Here is a 10557-nt window from a genome sequence, read left to right on the forward strand (position 1 = left end):
CCCCCCCCACTTTCCTGATTTGAGTAAAAGGTACATTCATTAAATTTATTTCTACTACATGCCAGGTATTATGATAGAGCGGGGGAAAACAGCTGTGAATAAAACAAGTAAAATTCCCTACCCCTTGAGAATTTATAGCTGAGTGGCTGATGTGGCAGCTAAATAAAGGTTTTGGCTTTTAAATTGGTGAATATTTCCTTCATTTGCACTATTTTCTCCTGGTTTTATTTTTTTCCCTTACTAGAAAATGATAATCCTTATTTAAAAACATTTGAAAAATAAAGAAAAGGAAATTCTATGTTAGTGCAGTGTTTTACTTTCTACTATTGCTTTTTTAAAGAAAGAAAACCTTCTGGAGTTTTCTGTAACAGGTTCTGTTTAGGGCCCAGGGAGCGGTTCTAATAGCGTTTTAAAAATCTGGTTAGAGCAAAATCAGAGCAGCTTAAGTAAGCTTTTTCCTGTTAGTGACCTATTTTGCATAAGAAAAGTAGCCACTTAACTTTGCAGCTCTAGCATCTGCCAGACCTGAGGTATTGTTATAGCTTTGCCTCCCTCCTTGGACCTTAGAGTTGGGAAGAATAAGCATCTAAGAGACTTAGAGACTGCCCTTTTCCTGGTTGCCAAGAATAGAATCTCTACCCTCTGTGGGAGTAGACAAGGTGAGGTCCATGCCAGCCCATGGTGTTAATGACTGTGGAACATCCTGGAAAAATGGTAGTGATTGGAATCGTAAGATGCTTAAAAATATGTACACTCCAGTTACCCTTTGGTATCTTGGTAGTGTGGAGCAGAGGTAGGCCTGAGGTTTGGTTGGTTTAGTAGGAAATGAGGCATTTATAGATAAGCAGTTTGAATAGGATAGGGTTTTTCTGTTCATTATTAATACTTAGTTATTTTTCAATATTGCTGGTGAAGAAAGTGGTGAAGCTTATGCTGTGCTTCCAGTATTCATCCAAGAAGGGAGCAGCACTAAAAATTTTGTTAAATACAGCCAATAGTAATATTGACAATTAAGACATAATTATCGCTGAATTGTCATTAAGCTTAAAAAAAACCCCTTCTGACATGTTTTATTATGTTAGAGCAAGATGGAAAACAAGTACTCATGTGGTCACAATTTGCTATTAGAATAGACAGATGGAGTGGGGAGGAGTAAGAGGAGAACTTTTTACTTTATTTGTGATTTTTTTAAAGAAAACAGTCTGAAGCAAAAATGCTAAAATTGCTAGCATTAATTCAGGGTGGCAGATATTGATTTACAGATTATTCTTTGTATTTTTCTGCAGTTAGAAACTTTTTTTCCAACCATAAAATGTTTTTTTTTTTAAACCATCTTTAAAGATGGTTATTATTAGCCTGAACTCAAGTCTTTATTGATAACATTTTTTAAAAAAAATTATTTTAAAGAAAAGGGGTAATACAGTGAATTTTCCAGTGTTTGGTTCTTTTATTCTAGCCCCATTAATCTGATTTTTATTCAGTGGTTCTCTAATTTTTTTCCACTTGGTCAGCCTGAGCCATTCTGTTTGCCCATTCATAAGTTACTTTCCAAGGGGTGGGGACATAGAAAAATTGTATTATTACAAAAACTTGTAGGTGTTTCTGAGGACCCTCCCCCATCACTGATGCAAATGTTTAACATGATGTAAATTGTACTTTCTCCAAACCAGTTTTTTTGTGTTTTCATTTTTGGCTTCTCCTTATCCAGGGCACCAGAGCTAGCACCTCTGAAAAGTAAAATGATCTATGCGAGCTCCAAGGATGCAATCAAAAAGAAATTTCAAGGTATGGTCTAGATTTACTTCTAAATATTTAGTCTGGTGAGCCCCTGAAATGGGGGTTACATCTTTTCTTAGCACCTTATTTTTGTGGGGAGAGCCTTGGCCACAAAGAAGGGAAGCACTGCCTGTTGAGAAAAAAAACAGGTTAAACCCAGTTTTCAGTGTGTCCTGCCTTGTGCTGATCACATGGCCCGTATTAATAACCTTATTCTCTTCACATTGTGTGTGTAGCATTCATTCAGGCTGGTTTTAAACTAGTTTAAGATGCTGCCAAGTTTCTCACCTAGCAGGTGGAGGCTAATTGGCTTAACAGTTATACTAAATGATAAATTTTCTTTTGCCTTTGAATGTAGTTGACAAAATTGAAAAAGGAAATGTGCATAAATGGGGAAGGATACTTTTATCTCTAGCTTTACTTTGGAATGGTATGATTTTAGGTAATTGACTCATCTGTGTCCAGAGGAAAGTGCCTTCACTCCTTAAGTTGGCCTGTTATGTTTGACTTGCCCACTGGGTGATGGCGATCCTGATGAGATGACCTGACCATACTGTTTCCAGCCAGGAGGAAATGTTGGTTTGCTAGAAAGAGCATGGGTCAAGTCAAAGGCCTGCACTGAGGGCTCAGCTTATCATCTTAACTGCTGTCTGACCTTGACCAGAAACGCTTAATGTCTTTGGGTCTTGATTCTCTGAGCTATAGAATGGGGAGATTGTCTAGATTGTGTGAGCTGAGTCTCAGAGATTGCCCTACTTCCTTCCTGCCATGGCTAGCTCCAAATAGCTGGGCCAGCCAAAGTCAAAAGGGTTTGGCCCAATGTATTCGTTTAACTGTGACTGATTTTTACATTCTTATAGTTGAAGAGGTCTGCCCTAGATTGTTTACTTAGGAAAATAAAATTGCTTCCTTTCCTGAAACATCCTGCTGCATAGTTCAGGCCTTGTCAGGGTTCTACATGTGTTTGGGTTGATGCTGTGCCATCCCCTAGAAGTGTGTTCATCGGTGGTTAACTGTTTTAATATGACTCCTTAGCTTCAACACTTCCACAACACAATCAAAAAGATTCGGGGTGGCTTCTTCATCCTTATTCTGCAATGTCTTTCAATAAAGGGAATTGCTAAGTGCACTTGATCTAGTTATATTAGACAGCTACCTTGTTGCCTTTTTTTTCTAGTGAAACCATCGCTGGCTTTCTCGTTAGTCCTAAGTGGTCCAAAAGCTGACCTGTTATGCTTTTAGCTTAAGAAATGGTCTTAAAATTATGAAAAATCAGAAACAATGTAAACCTATTTAACAGGTAGCTATTTACAGAGGAGCTACTATATATAATTCCATAATTGAGCTCATTCTGCTTGTGTGGTGATATAATTTTTCTGAGAAGGCAATCAGTAACACATTTTACATGGTGTTCTCATAGCTTTCTTAAATGTATAATACCACTGGAGAGTTGTTTGTAGAACAAAAGAGATATTTGTAAATATTATTCCTCTTCAATATAGTTGACTAAATTGGCTGCAATCAAAACATCAAATTCATGTTTTTACTTATTGTTTAAAAATCAAGAAAAAATATTACTGGACTTTTTAATTTTTTCTTGAAGTACATCATATCTATAGAAAAGCAGACATCATAAATTATTGTAGGGGTGGTTCCATAGAGTAGTGGTTAGCATGTCTGCTTTACCTGCAGAAGGTCCTGGGTTCGAGCCCCAGCAGAGCCACGGCCCATACCCCAGCTGTGCCAGGTCCTGGGTGCGCCAGGCCCTGGGTTTGCGCAACAAGTATGTGGGAGATGACACCCTGCCTTCAGAGATCCAGTTTTTAAGGGGAGACAGCAACATCCGTAGGTCGGGGGTAGAAGAGGTGGGGCTTATAAATGAATGAATGAATAAGTAAAATAAATAATTGTAGGACTCAATGAATTTTCACCTGCTGAACATAATGGTTTTCTTGATTTAAGGACCAGTACCCTAGAAGTCTCACTCGTGCCCCTTCCAGTCACACCACTTCCTTTTACTCCTTTACAGGATAACCAGTACCCTGGCTTCTAACAGCATAAAATAGCTTTGGCTGATTTTGTGTTATACAAATGGAATCATCCAGAATTTACACTTTCATATCTGGCTTCTTTCAGTCAACATCTTTTTTAGTCATTGATTTTGATGCATGTAGTTACAGATTATTTATTCTCTTACTGTGTAGTATTTCATTGTGTATACTACAGCTTTCCTATCCATATTAGAACTGGTCCTTTAAAGCAGCTTGATATTTTAGAGAAATAAGTAAACTACTGCCATAATTCTAAATAGAATTATTGTTTTTCCCTTCTAGGCATAAAGCATGAATGTCAAGCAAATGGGCCAGAAGACCTCAATCGGGCTTGTATTGCTGAAAAGCTAGGTGGATCCTTAATTGTAGCTTTTGAAGGATGCCCTGTGTAGATCATCATTCAGTGCCACAAATCAAAAGCTTCCATGTTTAATGTTACCCTCTTGCTATATAAGTAAAGCAAATATGTCTAGGCCAGGGTCTCACTGAGGGGAAGCTGTTTTGTCATCTGTTAGAGTGAACTAAATATTCTATAAACATGTGCAGACAGCCCTAAATAAATCTAAAATCTAAATTTTATTGGTATGAAATTAAATTCTTATTGGCCAAATGCCTGTTTTGATGAGTTGGCTTGTAAAGATTTTTGCTAAGCTCATGAATTTTAATAATGCAGTTCACAAAACAGTACAAGGTCATATGAAGAGAATGTTAACCTCGGCAATTACTTTCTTTAGCTTAAAGAATTGGTTGTAATCTGGTTATAATTTTGGCCCCAATTCTTTATTCTCTCTTGAGCTAAACTGAATGGAAAATAATTCTCACAACATGTAATAACACTAATATACTAACTCTAATAAGATTAAATCAAGAAGTCTTTTCATTCTACCAGATGTATAATGGAGACTGTCTCAGAATCGTGTACACTTAATAATCAGCACTGATCTTGCAAAAGCACTCTTTCAAGCACATAGCTGGAATACAGGAACCAACTCCATGCACCTGGGGTGAACTCTCCACTTACTAGATGAGAAACTGTTCTGAGAGTGACCTAGCATCTTGAGAACCATCGTGTGTGCTCAGGAGAATGTGCAGTACCTTGTAACAACTAATTATAATGCAAATTAGGGCTCCATTGTAACACTTTTGTTCATGAAAATGATGAAGCAGTATACTGATAAGCTGGGACACCTGGAATATCCGTGTCTCTTTCAGAATTTTGTTGCTTCTGGTACATAAGGTGTGGAAAAACATTGTTTACTCTGGGGCCTGAAAGAATGTCTTAATTTCTTAGAGCAGTGTCAACTAGGTGAAATGGGGAGCAGGCATGACACATGACGACACTCACAGGAAAGCCACCACCTGAAGACACTTGGAAGTGATTGTCTTTAACATCACAGGCATAACATTTTGAATATAGGTGCACAAACAGTTGAAGTTAGAAGTAGCTGTATTGGCTTTATATAATAAAGGAAGCATTTTTAACTTATCTCTCGTGATTATTCACATGTGAATTGGGGATAAAGGAGTTTGTCTTTGGGGGCAAGTCATGGGGGTTTGGGGATTTTGGACAATTAGAGTTAAGATCACAGATCCCGCTTATTAAATGAGAAACTTAGTATAAAAGTTGGGGATCTTATTCCAAATATTTATCCAAATACCAGGCTTTTATCACCTCTGATATATTTGGGAGGCAAAAAAAGACTTTAAGCAAACTACTTCTTTCAAAATTGTCTAGAAAATAGTGCTGACTACTGTTCTGCTGATAAGCTGCTTGTCATTCTTTAATCCTGAATTTCTTGTTTTGCTATTTGTAGTGCTTTTAGTGATTCTGTATATTAACATGCCTCCCGAGAAGCACTGGCATGCCCAATGCTGCCCTACTCAAGAATCAGCCTTGTAGATACAGCCAGGTATTTTGGTCAAGGAGTTTTAGAAGGAGAAAGTCTTTTCTGTGGGTTCAGCTTGTGCTATGTGGTATGACTTGTTTAACCACCACTCCGTGCTGGTGTGTGTGTGTGGGGGGGGGGGTGGTGTGTGTGTGTGTAGGTGTGGGTTGGATTTCAAACAGTATACAGGGATGTAATATAATGTAAACATCTCCCAATACTTGACTCTTATTCCAGAAATTGGAAGATGTTAATTGTTACGCATCTCTCTACCTAGGGGAATTTTTTAGTCTTATTGGATTCCTGAAGTTGGGGCCCAAGAATCCTGCCAACAAGCATTCCAGGTAATTCTGATGCAGAATAGTGTTTGGGACCTCAGATGACATTAGTGAGGAATAAAACTGCAGGTATACTCTGCTTTCAGCAAACACATTTACAATTTTACAAGCGTTAACACATTACAAAAACACATTTGTGGAAAGCTGACTTAGGGTTCATCTACTGAGTAGTCTTTCACGCTGAGCAAGCAAATAAAGCCACTGCTAACAGAAATTCAGAACTCGACTGAAGTTTCTTATTTCAGAGAATATTAATCTGAGAAAACACAGAGACTCGAGTAATAGGATTAGACTTAGTTGAGTGGTTTCCTTTTTGCAGAGCTGCCCAGAGTACTGGCTGGTCCACACACACGGAGTGCAGCTTCTGTTTCTTGATTGGTTTGTTGTTTTTTGGACTATCAGAGACTGGATATGCCCAGGGACACATCACTTTCTCATGATTTGGGGGCATTGCTTAAATATGGAATAGTTTCCAGACTGAGCTTCAGCTGAGGCTACAGCTGGAATAAAGACCATTAATTGCATTGAGCCTGGGAGAAGGAAGTTCCAGGAGCCAGGTTTTTGTTGGAAGGAAGTTGGAGTTGTATATAAAACTCAAGCTATGTTTAATTGGCCAGGGCTATCCTTGGGCTCTGCCCAGTCTCAGCATAGAGGAGAGGGGAGGGGACTGGACTTACCCAGTCTGCAGCCAGCCCAAGGGGTTAAATAACTTGCCTAAGGTCACGCAACTCAGGAACAGCAGAACCGGGACAACTCGGGTCTTCTATTTTCTGGTCCTAAGCTCTTCCCTTTCCACCCATGGCAGGTTCTTCATTTCTAAAACCTGGAATTCTAAGGTTAGATCTTATTCAGTGTCAGGAATGAGACTTGAACAGAGAAGAGAAGGGAAACAGTTTTTTTTGGCTTTGAATCCTGTTAGACCCAAACCTGAAGGCCTAGAGAGAAAGCATTTGTGGAGGGTGTCTAATGGTTTCTAAAATCTTCAGAACTCTCCTAGCTCTGTTGGTGGTGGTCTGAGCTGCACCCAAACTGTGGCCTCTGTGAAGCCAGGCCTTGGGAGAGCAGGCCTGCCAGTGCTTTTTAGTTGACAGGTGCTCCAACCCAGCCTGGGTGATTCCTGCCTCCCCATAGAACTTCATTCCAAGTGACTACAAAAGCCAGTGCTCCAGTACTGTAAGGGTACCACTTTACGTGCAGGCCAGAGCACTGAGTGGCCAGGCCAATGAGCTAGGCTCCTGGCAGCTGTTCACGTTGAGGGACATGAGGGGGCCTGTCAGCCTCTAGTGCTGGAATCTGCAGAGAGGGTGGCTGCCTCCCATACCTTACTGAACAGCTCTTTTCCTCCTTTCCTCCTTCCCCAGCCTGATGAGGGAGCTTTGCTCAGAAAGAGCCCTGGCCACAAGGCCAGGCTGAGGCCTGGCAGGCTGCCTGGCAAACTCGGGCTCCCTCTGCTGGCCTGAGAGTTTCCACTGCTGAGCTGGTGGGGAGGCCTGATGACGGGCCCTCAGCTTGAGCTGCAAGTGGTCACCAATGCAGCGTTTTCCTGAGCCCCATAGGGCCCCACACCCTGCACTTTGTCTTACTTCCTCCCCACAGGTAGATACTGGGTCCCCACCAGGTGGTCTGAGGGAATAGGGCTATTGCCAGAACCCAGGGAGCAGCAATGCCCTGTAGAACCCAAAGGCAGCCATTTCGTACCTCCAGGTGTGCCTTTCTTTCCCTGAGGTTCTTCCATTCCTGTGCCTTCAGAGGGCATCTACCCAGCCTAAGGGTTCTCAATTCTGCAGTCAGTGAGGTAGGGTAGGGAACTTAGTGGAAATATAGGCTCCCAGACCCATGGTGGTAATTCTGATGCAGGCATAGGTCTGGCCTGTTTCCCATCAGGAAACACTAAGGCCCCAAACCACTGACACTGCATGTGGCCACTGTGTGTGGGAGGATGAGTTGTGCCCCCACAGGGCCAGTCCTCTAGCTCTAAGCCTCTGCTCCCAAGGTAAAGGCCACACAGAAGGTGCAGTGCAGGGCCACAAGTTTGTGGGGCTCAGTGGCCACTCCTCATGGGATCTGACCACTCCAGAGTTAAACTCTCCCTCAAAATGACCCCCCAGGCTGCCTATTGCAGTGCTAAGCACTAGAGGTGGGCTTGAAACCTGCCTGCCCTTTACCAGGTAAGCTATCTTCTCTTCATGGGGATTCTCTGCAAAAAAAAAAAAAAAGGAGAGGTTCACCTCCCACAGGGACTGATATTCATGTGAGAACCAAGTAGAGGGCTGGGCACGTAGCCAGAGACAGGTGTTATCAGTCATTTCCTCCTGCTCAGTCTCCTGGCCAGGAACTATGACATCCACTTTAGCCCCTTCCAAAGAGTTCTAGAACACATACGATTGTCTTGTCGCTTAAAAACCTCAGTGTCTCCTACAGCCTTACTTGTCCAGACCCCTTATCCTTTGTAACCTGGCTCCACAATGCCTTTACAGTCTTCCTTTCTGTCCCCTCAGCCTCGACCCTTCTTCCCTTCCCTCAACAAATGCCTCCTGTTCTGATGTATGCTGGCTCCAGCTTAAGCTCACTTCTCTGGGGAGCCTTCTCAGATTTTCCAGCACCCTGATCTCAATATAGTCACAACACACAAGTGCCACACAGCATGATGAGGTGGCCCATAGACTAGATGCCGAGACCAGGACTTGGTCATGCAGGTTGAGGTCAGCACACTGCCCAGCCCCTTGCAGATGTTCGATGTGTAGGGGCTGAAGTCAGCCAAAGCAGGGGTCCCTAACCCCCAAGCCACGGACTGGTAGTGGTCTGTGGCCTGTTAGGAACTGAGCCACACAGAAGGTGAACGGCACGTCGGCGAGCAAAACTTCATCTGTATTTGCAACTGCTCCCCACCACTAGCATCACCACCTGAGCTCTACCTCAGATCATCAGGCATTAGATTCTCATAGCACTGGTCTGCGGTGCCAAAAAGATTGGGGACCACTGAGCTAAAGGACACACATGTATAATAAAATACTTCCCAAGGTCTTGAGGTTCCCATGACAACCATATCAGAGAGGAGTCAAACCTACCTAAAAGGTGCCTGCGATACAGAGACATCCTAAGGCAAGTGGTAGAGACTCTAGCTCTTGGGCTGCCTTTCTGAGGGAGCACCACTCTCTTCTCCGGCTGGTCCTGTGGTCGATGCTAGGCCTTTCTCCAGCCAAGTTCAGGCAATCAGAATCCCAAGGATTCTGAGGCTTGGGAAGGAGATGGAAGTGGGATAGTGTTTGCTCCAGGTAGCCCCTTGATGGAACTGATTGATGTCTGCCCCCAAGACCTTGGGCTGCTTAGCTTTACCTTCCATTCCTGGAATGTTTCAACCTCTCCTCACTCGGCCTCTAAATCCATTTTTAATGTAAGCTCCAGATTCCTATTTCTTACAAAGTCCCTGACACACCTCTTGGCCCAACAGTCTCTTGGCTCATGCTCTCTTAAGCCACCAAGGACAGTGGGTCTGAGGATCAAAAGAAGTCTCAGCTGGCTGCTCCAGCCCTGGACTGCCCCTCCTGAGGCATGGATATTTTTTTCAAGCCCAAGCCAAGACAGAGACCCCCTTATTCACTCATGGAGCTCATTTCACACAGCAGCATAGGCCACCCACAGCTCTGCTCAAGGTAACCTCAGAGGCTCAAGGGTGGGGACTGTAATCAGTGCATCTGGCCACCAGGCATCCCTGATCATTCCGCCTGGTGGGCACTGCAGTCTAAGTGGCACGATGGGGAAAAGCGCTGGGACCAGGATGCAACGAGTTTCGCCCCCATTCTAGGCACAACTGTTGATTCCCTGACTTTGAGAAACCAAAAACCACACTTGCTCTCTCCTAAGGGAGCCAGCCCCAATTCGTTCCTCATTCCAGGCACAGCTGCCAGTGGGGGAGCCCCAGCAGAAGAGTACACGAGACTACAGTGCCGGGCGACAATGTTGGTTTTAATGGCATTAACATCCAGGAGGTCACACATCAGTTCTAGTTGGCGACTTCTTCCAGGGGTGAGGGGCTGATGCCTTGCTGGGCTGGGCTGGGCTGGGCCCCTCCAGTCTGTGCCACAGCCTGAAACTCAACCTGGTCCACCCGCCTCCCAACTCCCACACCACTGAAAGACAAAACAATTGCACTGATTGACATATAGAGAGCTAGAGGGTCCCGGCCTCCTCAACACACATCCCAGGGTCTGACACACAGTTGATAAGGGCTTTGGCGTCTGCTCGGTGGTGGTCCAGGGCTGGTCCCGGGGAGTAGTGTTTATCGAAATGTGACAGAGGTTCTTTTACAAACGGGGTGTCTGGAAGATTTGTGTGGTTCTAAGAGATTCTCGTCTCTAAGGGCTTCTCTCAGAGCCACTGGAGTTGGGCCTGGATAACGAACGCTGTGTTGGTTTGTTTATTTATAAGGAATGTATAAGGCATTTTGGTAAATTGAATAGTAACTTCTTTTTCCAGAGGCGACTCAGACAGAGGTGCCCTCCTTTG

At 43.4% G+C, this 10557-nt stretch overlaps 1 protein-coding gene across 1 annotated transcript in view; it reads left to right on the plus strand.

The window, feature by feature from the left end:
* The window catches only part of DSTN (destrin, actin depolymerizing factor), a 32053-nt gene extending 26740 nt beyond the window's left edge, over positions 1 to 5313 (plus strand). Inside the window, exons 3-4 of the mRNA XM_011370447.2 lie at positions 1709 to 1785; positions 4110 to 5313. Of these exons, the coding sequence (XP_011368749.1) occupies positions 1709 to 1785; positions 4110 to 4219 (187 nt within the window). The 3' untranslated portion in view covers positions 4220 to 5313. The remainder of the gene's footprint in view (positions 1 to 1708; positions 1786 to 4109) is intronic.
* The last annotated feature ends 5244 nt before the right edge of the window (positions 5314 to 10557 follow it).

This window comes from Pteropus vampyrus, unplaced genomic scaffold (assembly GCF_000151845.1).
Source record: "Pteropus vampyrus isolate Shadow unplaced genomic scaffold, Pvam_2.0 Scaffold7, whole genome shotgun sequence".
Lineage (NCBI taxonomy): Eukaryota > Metazoa > Chordata > Mammalia > Chiroptera > Pteropodidae > Pteropus > Pteropus vampyrus.